This window comes from Ischnura elegans, chromosome 6 (genome assembly GCF_921293095.1).
Source record: "Ischnura elegans chromosome 6, ioIscEleg1.1, whole genome shotgun sequence".
In the NCBI taxonomy this organism is placed as follows: Eukaryota; Metazoa; Arthropoda; class Insecta; order Odonata; family Coenagrionidae; genus Ischnura; species Ischnura elegans.
In genome coordinates, this window is record NC_060251.1 from 61,670,171 (window position 1) to 61,690,058 (window position 19,888).

Below are 19,888 nucleotides of genomic sequence, written 5' to 3' on the forward strand. Positions count from 1 at the left end.
TTTATATAAATCCTTAGGTATATCAATGGCTAAGTTCTAACAACACGTATATCAAATTTTGGCCCGTCTGAGTTAATACTACTAATACCATAGAGTAAGTATATACTTACATATATACTTACGTATATACCATAGAGTAAGAATATACTTACTCTATGCTAATACTGTTAATAAAAAATAAAATTCAATCAAAAAACAGCTCTTTGTTTGCAAATGTATGCTTCTTTTTCAGTTTTATGTATTTTTGGTTTTTAATTTCAATTAAAATTATATGCAATAAAAAAATAAATTTTCTGAAACTAATTTGATGTTTTTTGCCCCTAATACTTACAGGTATTTTAAAGCATAACGGATACTAAAAAAAGCAGTTAAATAACTGCACGAAGCATAAAAAATGAAAGCAGTGAGTGAAAAAAACTGTCCTTAGCACTCTTCACAGATATCTCCCCGGCCAAATGATATGGCATTTAAAGGGTTAAAGATTAAGTTATTTTCAATTTTTCCTGAAACTATGGGGGGGCAGGAGTGAGGGTGCAGACACCACCATTGGTTTCCTAAAACTTCCCACCACGTGCCTACTGAGGTAGCTTGCAGGGTAGTATGTAGATGTTGGTGTAGAGATCATTGAAATGCATATAAGTCTTATCTCCACAACTAGGTTGTAGTCCAAGGGGAATGAATATTAATACAAGACAGTAAAACAAATCTATAATTGTTGGCAAATAAATAAAAGTGAATGCTGAGAAAGGGAGATGATAAGAGACTGGAGAAATTTGAGATGTGGTTGTGGAGAAGAATGGGAAAGAAATAAGGATGTTCTAATCATGGTGGGTTGAAAGAGGAAGTTGGTAGAGGAAATTCATGGAAGGCAGAGGGTGTACTCGGAACCAGATTTGTTGAAGAGGGAATACTCAAACTATGTTAAAAAGAAATTTGTTGAGTAAGCAAGAAAAAGGTACGGAAGAGAAAATTAATTGAAGCAAAGAGTATTAGGTCAAACTAAATATGACATACCAAACTGGAAGAAGTTTGTTTTGGAAGAGGGCCCGACTAGATTCATTCGCTACGATTCTACTTTTAATCAGTTCTATAAATTTTATAGTATTCATGGTAAATGGGAAATAAGGGGCCAGAGTTTGCAAATTTATTCAATATCAATAGGTATCCTACTATGTAAAATCCCAACTACATTAATTAAATGATTTTCTTGCAATAATTTTCACCTTAGTGCAAATTATATTGCACTCTTTTTATAAAATAATTAATTCTGAACTTGTCTTCTCTTCAACAGCTCAATCGTATTGGTCCTAAGTTCCTGTTCAATGGAGGAATATTTACCACTGGAGTGTCGGCTATACTTTTTGGGTAATATTTAACTCTTTCTACTCTTTCTCAATTTTGGTTGGCATCATTTCTTTTGGTGGTATTATTGATGAAATAATTTTTGGAAATAACTTTTCAGTCTGCTGGACAAAGTGGAGGGCCATGTACCTTTCATAACTCTTTCCTTTTTGATACGAATTGTTGAGGCCATGGGGAATGCAGCTTTTCTTACAGCATCCTTTGCCATCATTGCCAAAGAATTTCCAGAAAATGTGGCCACTACTTTTGTGAGTTTGATTTACCTTTTTACTTATGTGAGATGGTTAAACATGCATGGAACTCTTTTGTCAATACTAGCTTTTATCTTTCCCAACATTATCTCATACCCAAGCGGAAACAAAAGTCAAAATGACGTTCAGGTGACGTCAAGTTGACGAGGTTATCGTCAAGATTTACTTCGCCTCTTCTCATGACGTGAAAATGACTTCATTAAATGATCACATGATAGTCATGAAGTCACAAAATAGTCACAATTGGCACCCCATATGACATCATTTTGACTTTTGAGAAATGACCATATTTTGACATCATTTTGAGGTATTTTTGACTTTTCTGTTCTGCTTGGGTATTTGGTCTACTCTAACTTTCTTGTAATTTTTGGATTGCTTAGCCACAGTGCTTATTTGTCCTGTTCTTTGTCAAGTACATTTATACTATGATGAAGGATCTAAGAAGTATTTATGAGTAATAACCATCCTGAATGGAAATTATTTAAATATTCACAACATTTTTGATGATTGCTAGCTGAGTTGTATCCAAATGAAACTACCATTTAATAATATTCCTCGATTTTTAATAATAAAACAGTTCCACTATATACTTGATGAATCTCTGCTAAATAATGTTTTCATCCTTCTCAAAAACTCCTGCAGCGGACATTAGAAGTATACAAATATGAATAAAAATTTAATATTTTTCTCACAAAAACATAAACTTCAAACAGTATTTCCAGAGTTAAGGTACCCTCCATAAACAGTTCAACTTGATTTTTAAACTATATTCTCTGTTTTTGGGTGCTATGGTTTTTGAATGGATGCTTGTGACTCGGGTTCACTACCTGTTGTTGTTTGCTATTAGTTACTCCATATTTGGGACTACCAAAGAGCAAAGTTAAAACAAATTAAAAATTGCTAAAGAAAGGAGAAAGAGTTTGCGTAGGTTGAATGCATAAGCCATTTGGAGGTCTTCAGTGAACTGAGGTAATATGTAACTGGCCTCAGAAGATATTTAGAGAGTAAACTAAAACATTTTATTAACTCTTGTAGTTTTCTGCTTCCTTTTCTATATCATATGCTCAGCATCACATTCTTTATCAAAATTCGTTGGTTAAGTTTTCTTCATTTAAAAATGTTTTTCCTGAAACTATTGATACTTTTGTAGATGAAGCGCTTTTATATTACATACATCTTTTGGCTCCTTATTGACTTTTTGCTTTTTTATTTCACACAGGCCTCCTTAGAAACATTCTTTGGCCTTGGATTAATTGTTGGTCCCACAGTTGGAGGAGCACTTTATGAAGTGAGTTCGTTTTATATGATTTTTTACATGATATGTGACTTTGGCCGAAGCTTTCTTAATTGCTGGAAGAGGCTTTCAAGTATTTACAAAGCACCCTTACCTACTTGGGATATGCTAATTATATGCTACATATTGCTCTTTTTGTCAATTTACAGTTTGCTTTCTAAAATTAAAATTTAGAATAATGTGAATGTGATAAAGTTATTCTATTGACCTTCTGGGATTGTTATTTACGGAACTGATGCGAGAATACATAGGCGGTGATTGCTAGCTGAGTTTGAAAGTTGGTCATGTATGGGACATGTAGCTCAGCCACCGGTGAATTATGGCTGATATTTTGCATACATGCACTGTTGTGGAAGCTATTTACAATTGTATCTCTTAGTTGGATCACAAATTGGAGTAACGGCCAACTCATTGTGCACAGTCTGCCACCATTATATCATATGCTTCTGGGCAGAATAAAAAGTGGTGGGCATGAGTGGATGGATATCCATCCACTGCTGGCAGCCATTTGTAGCTGTGACTAAAGGCTGACAATGGCTTCTTAAGGATGCTACTTGTGACTCCCAATAGTGACCTAATGTGCAGTTAGTGGAATCATGGCAACTTTATAACCTTGAACACCACTTGTGGTATTCCATGCATCTACAGTACGATATTGTTAATCTGGAATTCTAAACTATGGAATATTTTATCCCAGTGAGAAATGGGTGGTGGAATCCACGTGGGTTCCACGTGGATATTAGGTGGAAATGTAACGTGGATACCACGTGTTTTTGGTCGTGGAATCAACGTGGAACCCACGTGGAAATTTGGTGGAAAAATTAAAACAGCAGTAGGTGCTGTCCTAAAACCATTAAAACCTCAACCACTCTATATCTAAACCTTCTATATATGTGTCTACGATTTTTCATGTGCTCTCATGGCTGCCTTTCCACGAATTATATAAAAATAGAATGTGCGATACATTTTCACATAACTAGCGTGGTTTCAGGATGATAAATGAGGCAATGTCACCAGAGAGTTAAGTTCCACAAATTAGAATTTCTGTTTAACATTTTATGCTAATCACCACAAATCCACTTGAAATCAACGTGGATTCCACGTGGGTCCAACCACTCAATATCCACCACCACCATATATCCACGAGTCAACATGGATTCCACGTGGATTCCACCACCCATTTCTCACTGGGATTTAACTCAAGATTTTCTAGAATTTTGCCAACTAATGTTTTCCATTGACTAGGCATAATAATGGCCACATGAGCCATTAAAAAGCCTCCTGTTCACACATTTTGGCCTCCAAGTTCATCCATAAGAAAGGGATCTCAATACTCCAAAAATATTAATTCTGGAAAATCCCTTGACCTGTGTGTTCTTGGTTATCAATCTTCTACTGCATTTGAAACACTCAACTGGTGTCTACATCTTCAGGACATTTTCAAGAGTACAATTTGAAACTTTATTTGAAGGGAACTACTTCCATAGGAATAAATCCAGTGGAGGGAATTGATATAAAGGAAGACAATTGGTGAGCAGTTGGTGATAGGGAGGATAAAGTCCCCCACACACCTATCTGTGTGGCCACGGTGGCAGAAAATCGAGACAAAAATGACACAAAATAACTGTTGCATAGAAGCAAAGGATAAGGCTTATGAAAAAAATGATGCCGTCACCAAAGCTATGTACCTGAAATGGAGCTCGATGTTGCACTTGAAGTCGGACGCGTCCTGTCGAATGGTTGGGTTGGGTCGCTGACTCCGCGGGCAAATGCAGAGCGGGATGGGACCAAGGCTGTTAGGCTACCTTGGTGTATGTGCACCCCCTTGAATATATGTGCAACAAATGACCGCAGTCTCGCCTGCCAGGGGCGCAGCCAGGAATTAAGGCCGGGGGGGGGGGGGGGGGTTTAGGTGCAACTAATACTGGGGTGTTTGGGGGTGTGGAATACCCACCAGGATAAGCGGTAGGTGCGAGATCAATAAATTGTGGAATTTTAAGATAAATGGTTCAAAATGGTGAGTTTTACGGCTTTCTTAGGGATGTTTTATTAATCCTTACACTATTCTATTAGTAATTTCAATTCAATTAAGTAAAATGGATTAAACTTAAGAATTTCTCTGAGCTTTGGGGGGGATTTTAATCCCCAAATCCCCCCCCCCCTCACTGCGCCGCTGTCCCCTGCCACCACAGCCTCACACATGTTTGGGAGCCTTAAAGTTGAAGAAAATGGTATGGTAAGGAAAAAAAAAGGGGTGGTGCTAGGACTAAAGGTCTGAAGGTGGGGGTGGGACACAAAGAATGAAGGGGACGAGGTGGATCATGGCGTAAGGTATATACCAGGTACATATTATAGAATATGAAGTCATGGATCTCAAATTACCTCCTCAGTTCCACCTTCAAGCAAATCTAATTGATCTGAACCAATGATGAAGAAGCAGCTCTGCTTGTAGATCTGGTAAAGAACTGCACATAGGAATGACTCAGCTTGAGGCAGGAATTACTGAAGAATATCTTCAAATTTACCATTCTCCCTTCCCTTATTTTGTTCAACCTCACTCTCCAATAGGGTAGTTTCCTTCATCAAAGAAAACAAAAGGCATTGATTGCGGTTCGTTACCCACCATTAGTGTACTCATAATATACAAATTATTTGGTTTTAGAAATACCGGTTAAGACGAATGGCAATGGTCGATTTTATCCTCATTTGAAAAAGGCATGATTGGCACCCATGGAATTCCACTCTACGTGACGTCACAGGGACCTAGTTTCTATACGAGTAGATAGGAGTTTTATATCGTCTGAGGTTACCAATGCATGCATGAGGCACAGAGCTCAGGGAAACATGTCTTAATAATCACCTATTAAAACTGGCTAAGGTCGGAAAGTTTTCTTTGTTTGATAAGGTAATAATAATCCTTATTTAAGCCAAGCGCTACCAGCTAGCAGGGTACTCTGCTACCTGCTACCATTCTCTGTCGTATAAGTGCTCAAAGCCTCGCCCCAAGGTCACCTTACCAGCGGCAGCGGGAACCAGAATGACGTCACACGGAGTTTTCCCAGCATTCATACTTAGCCGTCGCACTTTCGCACGCTTGAAAATTTTCACTTTTCATTTAATCGCGAAAAATAGATATCGTCATTTAAAAATCTAGTAGCGTGAAAAACGTACTCCAGGAGTAATAATCTTTCGATTTAGGCAATAAAAAAATAATAGGAAACCACCCTATTTACTCTCTGCTCACCAACCATTTTAATTTATCTCAACCCATTACCTTGTTTAGCTCCTATAATAGCAGTTCTTTTCACCCAAAATTTTACATTGCGATCTTGAAAATGGCTGAAGAAGCTGAAAAGTTGGTGTGTCTGAAATAAAGTTGTAGATTACAATGATGTGCTTTGATTGCCTTAATGGCACTCATCAGCTTGGCAGCATCAGCGATAGAAACCTATTTTTGAACCCGGACCAATGTAGGATTTATGTAGTGAAGTGAGCAGAAGCACTCTACTTTGTGAGCCAGTGATTTTAGGTAATGTTGGTTGCAAGGAGGGCTCAAATGAGACTCAATATAAATACCTACTTTTACCTGGAATCTGATTTAGAACTAATCTAACCTCAGGGGCAGATTAAGGCTGAGGGGGTGGTTATAGGGGTCATGAACCCCCCAAATTTTATATTTTTTTACATTTTTATTGGTTTAATAGTTTTTGTACCCTTGTAAATGATAAAAATGAGTGTACATGCAAATGTGTGGCTATAAGTTCCAAACATGAGAAAAGTTTGAGTTTTATTTATTTTAGAGCGTACCCAGTGAGAAATGGGTGGTGGAATCCACGTGGAACCCACGTGGAATCCACGTTGATTTCAAGTGGATTTGTGGTGATTATCATAAAATGTTAAACAGAATTTCTAATTTGTGGAACTTAACTCTCTGGTGACATTGCGTCATTTATCATCCTGAAACCACGCTAGTTATGTGAAAATGTATCGCACATTCTATTTTTATATAATTCGTGGAAAGGCAGCCATGAGAGCACATGAAAAATCGTAGACACATATATAGAAGGTTTAGATATAGAGTGGTTGAGGTTTTAATGGTTTAAGGACAGCACCAACTGCTGTTTTAATTTTTCCACCAAATTTCCACGTGGGTTCCACGTTGATTCCACGACCAAAAACACGTGGTATCCACGTTAATTGTCCACGTGGGTTCCACGTGGATTCCACCACCCATTTCTCACTGGGGGTAGAACTCTCCACTGTAAAAATCCCCTCTCTCCCAGGACCCAGCTCTGTCTGTCTGTTGGCATTCAGACTTCATTCCTCAGAATGTTATTTTTACCAGATTTCAAGATATTGCTTTTTTATTTTATGATTGTAAATAAGTTTTTCTCATTTCTAGGTTGGAGGTTACACTACTCCTTTTGCTGTTCTGGGGTCAGCACTCTTTTCCTCGGCTGTGATGACTGCTTTTGTTCTTCCAGAGCATTCTGATGCAGAGGTGAATGAAAAGCACTCAGGTATGTAAAAGCTTACTTTTCCATTGGTATTGCCAATACAAAAGGTAGGTCGTTGTGCGTCTAGTGGTGACATCATTTGAGTGTATCCACTATTTTGTATCAACATGTGCACATCAATACTGGGGCGTAGCTAGGAATTAAGGCTGGAGGGGGGGGTTAGGTGCAACTAATACCGGGGTGTGTTGAGGTATGGAATACCCACCAGGATAAGCAGTAGGTGCGAGATTAATAAATTGCGAAATTTTAAAGATAATTGGTTCAAAATGGTGAGTTTTGCGGCTTTCTGAGGGATATTTTATTCATCCTTACAGTATTCTATTAGTAATATCAATCCAATCAAGTAAAATGGAATAAACTTAAAAATTTCTCTGAGCTCTGGGGGGATGTTTATCCCCCAAAACCCCCCCCTTGCTGCGCCACTGCATCAATAGCTTGGTAGCTAAACGGGTTGGATAAGGATGGTAGTTAACCTCGCTTCAATGAAATAAATAGAGTTAAATTGGATCACATCTATTCCATGGTGAGTGCTGTCGCTGTTTGTGAATCTCTATGGTGCCTTCCTGGTCCTAGGCTTTTGGTGCCCTGGCAGTCTTGCCAGGGACCATCTAAGGACTTAGGGCAGCGATCTCAACCAGGTGGTGGTCCCTAGCGGTGACGCTTCGAATTAAAAGCTCTGCTGAAAGGATTTGCTTCCACCTGAGACGACTGGCAGTTCATTGAGACTCGAATAAGACTGTGTTGCACACCATTGAATAAACATGGTTTGACTTATCAATTTATTTCATTGAAGCAAGGTTAATTATTCCCCTTATCCAACCCCTTAAAGTGGTGACCCCATGTGGCGGTGGTTCAAACTAGAAGCTCCGTCACAGTAGCCAAGGAATGTTGTTTAATTTTATAAGAAAAAAGAGAGTTTATATATGGGTGCTTTCCAATCGCGTATCTGCGCAGATCTGTTTTAAACTGTTCAGCTCAGAGCCTGTTCCAACTGTAGGTGTGACGTCATCTGCGCTAAACAGATGGGAACACATCCTGCACCATTGTTCGTCTGCACTAGTGTTTCAATCTGTTGTGATGTGAGCTAATCTGCGCAAGGTGATTGGAAAGCATCCTATATTTCCTTTGCTTCAATCTGCTTATCACTGGAACTGATGAAGAAATCAAAGTTTTTCTACATTACTTTACATTCAGAAGTCATATTGAATAGAATGTGTTTTGTAGCAAATGACAGTATTTGTATTAAAAAAATGTTAATGCCGTGTTAGTCTTGACTCAATGCAGAGTAAAAGATTGCAGAAATGAAATTTTCCATACACAGCATCTTATTGCTACTTCTGGAAATTGCTAAGTAAATTACATGATATGGAAGAATGATACGTTTAATGATAATCAATTAATATCCACTCATGATTAGGTAAACATCAAATCTCAACAATCAACGCAAAAAGATAAATTTCTGCTTCTTATGTATTTGGCTTCAATAATGCACAATATCACAGTGGATAAGTCTATTTTGGCTGTTAATTAGGATTTCTACAGGAAAGTTAGGATAAATTCACTTCAGTCCATCAAATTTATATCATATAGCCATAACCCAGTGAGAAATGGGTGGTGGAATCCACGTGGAACCCACGTGGAGAATTAACGTGGATACCACGTGTTTTTGGTCGTGGAATCAACGTGGAACCCACGTGGAAATTTGGTGGAAAAATTAAAACAGCAGTTGGTACTGTCCTAAAACCATTAAAACCTCAACCACTCTATATGTAAACCTTCTATATATGTGTCTACGATTTTTCATGTGCTCTCATGGCTGCCTTTCCACGAATTATATAAAAATAGAATGTGCGACACATTTTCACATAACTAGCGTGGTTTCAGGATGATAAATGACGCAATGTCACCAGAGAGTTAAGTTCCACAAATTAGAAATTCTGTTTAACATTTTATGATAATCACCACAAATCCACTTGAAATCAACGTGGATTCCACGTGGGTCCAACCACTCAATATCCACCACCACCAAATATCCACCACTCAACGTGGATTCCACGTGGGTTCCACGTGGATTCCACCACCCATTTCTCACTGGGAAGGGTGGGAAGTGCCCTAACACCATTCTGACAATATTGGAAACTAATTTATCTGAGCTTTCCTCCGCAACTTAAATACTAACACTCAAGGTGCGTTTGCATCTTTGCTTCTTTATTTACATGTTTTTACTTTGAGCAGGAATTGCACTCCAGTAATGTCACTTGCAGAAAAAATCTCATGTTGTTCACAAGAAAGACCTACCTTGTATCAGTAGTGTCATAACTTTTTCCATCACCGAGCATGCCCCTTTTTCTGTCACTGGAAACTTATTTCATCCTATTAGATTCCAAATTTGCTAATACATTCATCAAAGAGTTCTGTTACGGTTTCTGTAGGGCTTGAATCAAAGAAATCTCCACTTTTTGGGTTTTCCACCATGTTGTTTCATTTTCCTGGACAATATTTCGCGTTGCATTCCTGCAAACTTCTTCAGGTCCCCTACCTGGGTAAAGCTAATTCATATGGGTTGGTCTGCATGTTGTTTATTGGTGTTGGGCTCATGTATTCCTATTGATTGCTTTGGTGTTTTCATGGAGTACAGTCTTCCAAATTGTGGACAGTGGGTAGCCATGGTCCCAGTTGAAGTTGTTCCATCATTGAGTTACTGTGACATTGTCTTTGACTTGATGGCTATTGGCTATGGAGTTGATGGAATAATGACTAATCTATCAATGCATTGAAAAATGACTGATCCAAACATGATAACTAAAACAGTCATCTTCTCAGTTTCTGAAATGCTAATCTGATTTGTCAGAGGGAAGAAAAGGTTATTCTGTGATTCATAAATCAATTAAAGTAAGGCCTGAAGGCTTCACTGTAAGTCCTTGAAATGCAGTTGTCTGAGAATATTTTTACCTCTTGAGAATAAATCATGAAAAAGGGTTGAATTTACGATTTGAATAATAATCTTAAGATACTAATCCTTTGCATTTTCAATAGGAAGTTTGTTCAAAGCTCTAAAAATACCTGGTGTGGCTCTAGCTGCTTGCAGTATTGTTGCAACTTCAGTGAGTATAGGATTCTTGTCAGCCACTTTGGAACCACATCTCAGACAGGTAAATGAAGTTTCAATTTTGCATATCTTATGTTTAATCTTCCTTAATATACACATGGCACAAAGTTGGAACATAATTATAATAATAAAATTGTTCTCAAAGTATTGAGGAGGAAAGTGCATTTGTATGATTAATGGAAGTACAGGAAACAGCTTCTAATCATTAACTAAGTTACCTACCTACTAGTTACCTACTAGTAAATAACATCTCAAACAAAACCAGAAAACATGAAGAATAAATTAAAGTGCAATCTTTCTGAGCATACCTAACAACATAAATTAAATATAATAATTCCCAGGAATAATGATCTCTTAAATGGACCACCGTCAACATCAGGTTTAAATAAGCTGAACCATTACAATTGAAATTAGATGCTATACTAACTTGTTCTAGCTTCTCTTTAATTGGACAGGGTGTTAGCCAGAATTCTGTGAGCTATCAAAAAAATGATAAAGCTATCTGAAAATCTGGATTTTTAAAAGTATTTTGCATGATAATAGCAATAGATTGAAGCAAGTAATTAAAGAGAGATTCTTTTTTAACAATTCCAATATTAAGGGTAAAATCAAATCATTAGTGAGCATAAATATAATGAAAATCATTTTGATAAATATGGAACATTTTTCTTTCAGTTTGAACTTTCTCCTGTCGTCTTAGGACTTATGTTTGTTGTGAATGGAGGAACATATGCAATAACTGCTCCTTGCTTTGGTTGGATCTGTGACAGAACTTCTCTCAATCCAAAAGCCATTACTATCCTTGGATGCTTCTTAGTGGGAACTGGATTTGCTCTCATTGGACCAGCACCTTTCATTCCTGGTCCTACGTAAGTAAAAATAATCATATTTTTCATCAATACATTTTTACCATTACATCCCGTATGTTTTCAGGATTCTATGCAATGCACACCTTTAAATCCAAGTGATAATGTGCTTTCATAACTATTTTGACCACTGTCTACATCAAATACAAGTTTGCATGTGGTGTGGCAGAGCCAGTAAGGAGAAATTTAAAGTGAGATTTTTGACCTAAATATACTGATTTATTAATTTAGAATGGAGTATGAATTGAAAATTCCTTCTCTAGTGACTTCATTCTTAGCTTATGGCTGGATTTAGGTGTAATCAAAGTACCCAGCCATTTCTTAATAAGAAAAATGAAGTTCTTATACACCATCTCATTAAAAGTGAGCTCTAGCACATACCCAGTGAGAAATGGGTGGTGGAATCCACGTGGAGAATTAACATGGATACCACGTGTTTTTGGTCGTGGAATCAACGTGGAACCCACGTGGAAATTTGGTGGAAAAATTAAAACAGCAGTTGGTGCTGTCCTTAAACCATTAAAACCTCAACCACTCTATATCTAAACCTTCTATATATGTGTCTACGATTTTTCATGTGCTCTCATGGCTGCCTTTCCACGAATTATATAAAAATAGAATGTGCGATACATTTTCACATAACTAGCGTGGTTTCAGGATGATAAATGACGCAATGTCACACCAGAGAGTTAAGTTCCACAAATTAGAAATTCTGTTTAACATTTTATGATAATCACCACAAATCCACTTGAAATCAACGTGGATTCCACGTGGGTCCAACCACTCAATATCCACCACCACCAAATATCCACCACTCAACGTGGATTCCACGTGGGTTCCACGTGTATTCCACCACCCATTTCTCACTGGGTATGTACTTAAAAATGATCGTACAGCAATAACGTTATGACCAAATACATGTACTCCTGAAGTCATATTTTAATGCTTGCAGTGAGGGATTTGAGCTGTAGGTATGGTGAAGAATTGAGAATGTGAGATGGAACGTTTGGGAAGGTGAAAGTAGTGTGAGATTGTGGTTGAGGAGAGGAAAATCTTACAGAAAATAAGATGTACATATAGATAGGTGGAACTGGTACTGAAGAGCAAACGACACTGCAGATTGTTATAAAAGGAAGGATACTTGGAATATTTTGAAGAATCCAGTTGGATCATCCATGTTGACCTGAAATAGCACTCAAGGCAATGAATTTAAAAGATGGGAAAAAAATTATACGTTAGTATGAGTGATCAAAAATGTAAGCCTAAATTCATTGACCTTATTATAATGCAGGTGCTATGCAGTTATAATAATACTGCATTACTCAGAGACAGATACTCTAAATTTTGTGAATTAACCTCTGATAAAACAAGCATTGATATACTTCTCGCAAGTGTGGTAGCTTGGTGTATAGAGGACTTGGCTGTTGATGGAAGGGTTCAGGATACCAATCCCCAATGAAGCCTTCAGACTCCCCCTAAAAATATCCTCAAAGTGCATAATGAAAGGAGCTATACCACTCACCCTGAATATATGAAATGCGCAAACTACTATGGCTTCGTCTGGTAAGAGCTCTCCCCTCATTCAACCATATCAAACTTTAGGTTGAACCTGATAAAGTTAGATTGCTCTTTTACATGAAAAGAAGTCAAGGTCAACACATAGAGGCCCCACCATGCCTGACCAGTGGCATAGCAAGGGGGGCTTTGGGGATTAACCCCCCCCCCCCCTGAGCTCAAGGAATTTTTAAGTTAAAATATCTTTATGTGACAAATTTTGTGTAGCTTATTTTAGGAGGATGCATGACTAAAAAACAAAACATTAAACTATTCACACAGCCATAAAACTCTCTATTTTGAACCATTTATCTTATCTGGAGGAGGGACCCCGCACCTCCTGCTTACCCTATCGAGCATTTCATACCCCTCGTACGCCCTAGTATTAGTCGTGCCTAAGAAACCCCCCAGCCTTAATTCCTAGCTGCACCCCTATGCCTGACATCTGGATTTAAATGAAATTGGCCTTCGAATGATTTTAATTAAATGTCAAATGACCAAATGCTTCGTCACTCATAGGACCCCCTAACTTGCCCTGGGCCTGGGGTTCTCAGCCATTACTGATTAGACAACAGACCGCCGGGCCGGTTTTCGACATTTTACATTTTTTTGGTGTAAGCATGCAACATTCCTCGCCCCCTAAAAATAACGTAAGAGGTAATAAGGATTCTCTCTGTATTAATTTTAAAATAAATACAGATACTTGAGGAAAAAGGGTCGATACTTAAATACCAACCTGAACTTACAACGTGCTTTCTCTTATGTATTGAAGATAATATTTTGGACTGAGCGCTTAGGCGCCCAGCTGCGCTTGGCACCCTACACTTCCACGTTCTTTGCTTGCCGCTAAAACTGCCCATTAGGCCGTCCCTTATTTTTCAGAATTGAGAAAAGTTATGTTTTCCTAGTCTCAAAATGATCCAAATGAGGTTCATATTCACGTGTTAAAATTTGGTTACTTTAAAATAACGGCAACCCGTGCCCCAAGGGCCCTAAGTACTGAGGACCCTCAATTGAGATTTTTGGGGCCGAAAAAGAGCCATTTCTATGTAAAACGTGATACTAAAGCCCTCCAGGGCCGATGTTCTGTTCAAAGACTACATCTTGCCAGCAGGAGTAGTCTAGCAGACTAAGTCTTTGCCGAGGGAGGGGAGGGGGTGGAGGGGAAGTCTCTAGTAGGTGGTGCGGGCCGTACCTCAACGGCGCCGCGGTGCGGGGTAGCGCCCTGGGAGGTGGAATGCATTACGACGGATGATATCTCGTAAACGCTTAGAGATAGGTCAAAACAAATAGAAAATCGGCCCTGAAGAACCTTAGTTTCACGTTTTACATAGAAATGACTCCTTTTCGGCCCCAAAAATCTCAAGTGAGGGTCCTCAGTACTTAGGGCCCTTGGGGCACGGGTTGCCGTTATTTTAAAGTAACCAAATTTTAACATGTGAATATGAACCTCATTTGGATCATTTTGAGACTAGGAAAACATAACTTTTCTCAATTCTGAAAAATAAGGGCCGGCCTACTGCCCATGTTGTTCTTAAGGCCGTTTTATAAAGGGGCACGTCGTTGTGCAGGCTAGCACAGAAAGTATTTTTTGGAGCTGCGAGAATGCGAGCGCGGAATTAAAGCAGGGGCTATTTTGCCGTCTCGCATCCATGCATTCTCGCATGTGTTCTGGCAATTCCCCGCTGTACACGGCACAGTTTTGACTGCGCATACATACGGCGCACATACTTTAGATTGCGAATGATAAATGCCCATTTTTAGATGATCCACACTTATACATCTACTGATAAGGGACTGAATTACATGAATCACCAGAAACGCCATTTTTCATTTAAGTTGATATAAATAATGTATATTTAAACGGAGTGTTATATAAAGTTAGCACACATTATTTAAGTTTTGCTTTCACAATTTCATTATGAAATTAAAAAGAATGAGTACTTACCCATCCTCGGGAATTTCATTTCCTAGGTATCCTTAAAATGCCAAACCAGCTTCTCTATATGACAGGTATATTTTCTCTACGGAATTTACATAGGCAGCTAATCGGAGATTCATTCCTAGGTTATAATCTTCCGCAGTGTTGAGGATAGCCTGACTAGAGCGTTCCATGGTCTGACTAAGTCCTGAATGAACAATATCCTTTTCGGATGCCCCAGCTATTCGTTTCTTGAATTCCTCAGATGGGATTATGGGAATTTTCCCCTTCACAATGTGGCTGAAGTGTTTTTCTATTGAATCTTGAACGGATTGCAGTAGAAAGTAGTTGGAGTCCCGCTCATATTTGAAAAGAAGCCGCCCAAATGATACATGGTTCAAATTCTTCAACCACTCAAAAAAGGACACCGTAACACCTCCAGCATTAACGAACAAGTCGGGAATAATCAAAATATTGCGCTCAAGAAGGATTTTATCAGCGGCAGGGGTTGTGGGACCATTGGCCCCTTCTATAATCATTTTTGCTTTAATTTTTGGAGCATTTTCTAATGTAATAACTTTTTCACACGCTGCAGGAATCAAGATATCACAGGCTTCACAGAGTAAGTCGTCTCCCGATCTTTCCTCAGTCCCGGGAAAACCCATTATTGTGTCTTTCTCTACGTAATAATCATGTAATTTCAGTATGTCTATTCCATGTGCGTTGAATATTCCTCCGTCTTTCTCTACTACACCAATGCATACACCCCCAGCTCGGCTAAAGTATCTTGCTGTGTGAAATCCCACGTTGCCGAAACCTTGGACAATGAACGATTTCGACTTTATACCTGTTTCTAATCCTATTTTAGACATGACTTTCTCGTTATTGAGTATGTTTTGTGCTCCATGAAATATACCACGTCCAGTAGCTGCAGTTCTACCATGGATGCCTCCTTGGTTTATTGGTTTTCCAGTGACACAGGCGTTAGCATTTATATCATTGTGGCCAATCGTTTTTGAATAAGTATCGGCGACCCAAGACATTTCCCGCTGGCCTGTGCCCATATCGGGAGCGAGAACATCGATTCCAGGTCCAATAAATCCTTTTTTGGCGAGCTCCAATGTAAATCGTCGGGTAATCCTCTCTAATTCAGTCTCACTGTATTCTTTCGGATTAATCCTCACTCCAGCTTTTCCTCCTCCGAATGGAACAGCGACGACTGCACACTTGAAAGTCATCAGTGCCGCCAAAGCTTTCACCTCGTCTACATCGCAGCCAAGTGAGTACCGCATTCCACCTTTACATGGTGTTTTATGCGAACTATGTTGTGCACGGAAGCCAGTAATCATTTCATACGCGCCAGTATCTCTTCTTAAGGGGAAAATTGTCTCAAATACGTGATGGCAAGGCTCGATTATTTTCAGAATGCCTCGAACTTTCTGCTTTCTCTGTTCGTCTGTTGTCTTAGGAGCCTTGAGATCTTCAATCAGTTTTTCTTCCAATATTTCACAGGCGGAGTGGAAGAAGTACTCCACCATTTCGAAGAACTTAGGATTTGCTGCCTCGGGTATATCTTTCAGTCGGTCCGGAATTTTGTATTCAGATAGGGACCGATGGATTTGTTTGTCTGGAGCAAATATTCTTGAAATACCTCTTCTCATTCCTCCGCCGATGAATTTTTTAAAAACGGTCATCTCTTAGCCTAATAAACTATCCGCTCAAAAACTTTGTCAGGAGATCGACAAGTTCTGAGATACTCAAAATAAACGCGAAATATAACCGTATCTGGATATCATTGGCTTATTCAACGTAAAAGCTGGTTTGAGCCACAAATTATTTCACTTATTTTCAACTAATTGGCTCACCAGTGTAAACAATGAAGATCCATTTTGGTTGTATCAAACAGTATCAAGCACATCAGAGAACTAAACGCTACCAAGCTACCGTAACTATACAAGTGACGAGAAATCAATAAACATACCCCACATTGCCTATTTATTCCTCTTCCACTAAGAGTAAACAAAAAAACTGTAAACTGACGTATACTGGAAAAACTCTATAATGTTCGAAGTATTGAAAATGATTGTCCATACTAATGCGTAGTGACTGCATGTACCCAAACTGTAGGTGGATATAATTATATTTTAAAAGTCGTCAAATTCATGCATAATTTTCGTGAAGATAGTTACCACAGGAGAATGCAATAAAACATTTACAAGGGAGCGATAAGAAAATAAAATGTGGTGCAAGAAAATTCTTCATATCCACTTCACCCTCATATGGAATAAATTTCAAAATGATTCAACCTTACCTACGAAATAAAAAGTAGATACGCGTATGTTTTAATAAAGTCGTCACACTTGCGAAGTCAAAACATTTGCGAAGCCTTGAGAATAGCTCCCATCATATTTTTTTGTAATTTGATGACTCGGTCGTAAAATTTTCGTGTAGGAATATTGAATCGCGTTGCATACCTTGGCCAGTGGCGTAGCCGGGGGGTGGGCACAGGGGGTGCGTCCCTCCCCCATAATGTATTAATTTTAACAGAATAATTGTTACCTATGAAACAGAGTTATTATACTCCGACAGCATGCTGTAGCATAACAGCTTCCCGAAGACCTACCAATTGTGTAATTTAAAGTGCCAAAATAGCATAAAATGTGATTTCTAGAGATAAAAATGTTCACATTTTCCCGATAGAGAGGTTCCAACCCTCTACCTCGGGTTGTCCTCCCCTACACATCGTCCTGGCTACGCCCCTGACCTCGGTTTTTGCTTGTAAACAACTATAAAGACAATGGCGAACTTGCATGATTTTTTTTTACTTCACAGGCGGACAGAAAATTATTTTCTGAATACAACAAAGAAAACCGCATGTATATATGAGATTTCCTTCGCAAGATATTCAATGATAAACATAACGAATTTTAAAGCGCGGGAAACACTCCCTCATCCCCAAGCCACTGCCGACGAAGCCTCGATGACGTCAAAGGTGCCTAAACATCACACGAAGCTATTATTGTGATTGTTTGTAATAGTTGCCAGCAGTTGTGAGAGCTTCGTTTGTTAGGCGTGTTGATTATTTTCTATTTAAAGATAAATATCCGACGATAGAGGCTCGGAAGCCCTCATATTTTGTATAATTTATAATATTAATATCTGAGTAAGGGCATAAAATATAAAACTGGAGCAGTTAAACCAAAAATTTTATAATACCTAAATAGCATCGTTGTAAGAGTCTGAGCCGTGGCCGTTGGAAGGGGGATACGTTAATTGTAAGTTGATATTATCGACGGCATATCATTTAAGTAAGTAATTAGAACGATTTTGATGTTTACTAATGTTCGCTCAGCTTTTATATACAATAACTTCATCCGTTTATTCGTAGGTACCGGAGAATTCGTCGTTTAGGACTGCCTGTGCTTGTAAATTATGAGGTGAATTCCAGTCAATGCAACTTTTGCTCGCTGATTGGAGACATCTAGGAACATTTTTGTGCCAAAATATAGTTATTCGTGACATCTCCCGTTATGCTACTGCTAATAATCACAGTGCCAGTGGTTGTAATGCACAAAGTTTGACAAGGTTGAAAAATATCGGCCAAGAGTTATCAGTGTTCCATCGTGATTGAATTGTAAAAAGTGCTATTACGCTATCGATGAATGTCTAACAGTAGTGTAAAAATTGTCAGTGGCGTGTTAACCTCCGTTGTTCACCGTAGATATGACATTTCACGATCAAGCTATTGAAATAAAAACTGAGTGTGAAGTTTGTTATTCCATTATTTCAACGAGTAGTAGTGAGAAAGTCATCTTTGTCACTTGTGTGGGCTCATTTAAGGCTTTAAATCAGTCAATAAATAGTTTTTTTCATCATAAGCTCTGCTATTGTAAGTTGTACGTGATGACATATAAGAATCTGACAGTGACTTCCAGTTTTTGATAAGAGTATTTGCCTATTTCCCACTATATTTTTATGGCATTTGCTAGCGTATTGTTAATGGATTTACCTATATAATTGAAATAGGTTGTAGCTTGTGTGTGTGTTGGCAGCGGAACCGATTCGCGATCTCACATGTGGATTGTGTGCAGACTGTTTTGCTTTGAGTTCGTACCGTAGGACGGATAGGACTACCTACTCCGCTAATACGGCGCTGCCAAATTCAACAGCACAGCTTACGATCGTTATCTTCCAGTATTACAAGTTTCTTTTACATCTCGATTTGCCGCCGACGTGTAGCAATAATCTGTCTTAACAAATTCCATGAGGGTCGTGGCATCAATTTTTGGTGTCCTAAAAAAAAAAGGCTGGTGTCCTAACACCCCCTGCCACACGCCTTTTAGGCGACTTGCGGGGTATTATGTAGATGTAGATGAATTTCAGGTGTACTATTCGAACGAGCGGAAACGTTATCATACATTTTTCTGATAACTAAATCATACGAAGTGAAACGCTTGTACTTCATCATCCCGATGTCACATTATTAATATCCCAAGAAATAATCGTGGCAATATAGCATTAGAAAAACTTGCCCAGGAATAACAACAAAATAAAGCGACGATGAGCGGCTAAATACTCCCTCAAAACAAATTTTACTGCATGCGCTCAGCGTATTTCCCAACTCCCTACGGTTGTTTAGGCACCTATGACGTCACGCCTGGCCTCGGCAACGCTCGGGTGTCTTCGAGCAGTGGTCAGCTCAGAGAAATTTTTCTCTATTTTAAAGTCAATTTTTTATTTATTTTGATGATGAATGGAGATACTTTAGGTATTTTTGCGAGCTAATGTATCTATTTTACTTATTCAAAATAGTTTTTAGAGCAATCGACGACCCATGCAAGTTTCCCATTCAACCGATTCAGGCTTTGTATGGTGGATGTTCGACATATTGAAATAAAAGGTAGTTGCACTTTTCCACGATTGTTTAGGGCGCACGACGCGTTCCGGATCACAGAGCCCAGTGGCGCAGCGAGGGGGTTTTGGGGGATAACCCCCCCACCAGAGCTCAGAGAAA

The 19,888-nt window shown here is 38.7% G+C and overlaps 2 protein-coding genes across 2 annotated transcripts in view; one reads left to right on the forward strand and one right to left on the reverse strand.

Moving 5' to 3' along the window:
* The window catches only part of LOC124160833 (MFS-type transporter SLC18B1-like), a 42,585-nt gene that overhangs the window by 17,060 nt on the left and 5,637 nt on the right, over window positions 1-19,888 (forward strand). The window contains exons 3-8 of the mRNA XM_046536924.1: window positions 1,292-1,365; window positions 1,463-1,610; window positions 2,833-2,901; window positions 7,310-7,427; window positions 10,461-10,576; window positions 11,209-11,402. Coding sequence (XP_046392880.1) covers window positions 1,292-1,365; window positions 1,463-1,610; window positions 2,833-2,901; window positions 7,310-7,427; window positions 10,461-10,576; window positions 11,209-11,402 — 719 coding nt within the window. The remainder of the gene's footprint in view (window positions 1-1,291; window positions 1,366-1,462; window positions 1,611-2,832; window positions 2,902-7,309; window positions 7,428-10,460; window positions 10,577-11,208; window positions 11,403-19,888) is intronic.
* Window positions 11,310-16,814, reverse strand: LOC124160832 (glutamate dehydrogenase, mitochondrial-like). Its single transcript, XM_046536922.1, has 2 exons — window positions 14,902-16,814; window positions 11,310-11,398 (listed from the first exon to the last, which is right to left on the reverse strand). The coding sequence occupies exon 1, from the start codon at window positions 16,566-16,568 to the stop codon at window positions 14,934-14,936; it is 1,635 nt and encodes a 544-aa protein (XP_046392878.1). The 5' UTR covers window positions 16,569-16,814; the 3' UTR covers window positions 11,310-11,398; window positions 14,902-14,933.

What these genes read in the sequence shown, in the direction of transcription:
- LOC124160832 (XM_046536922.1), bottom strand. Translation starts at nt 16,568, where the DNA reads ATGACCGTTTTTAAAAAATTCATCGGCGGAGGAATGAGAAGAGGTATT.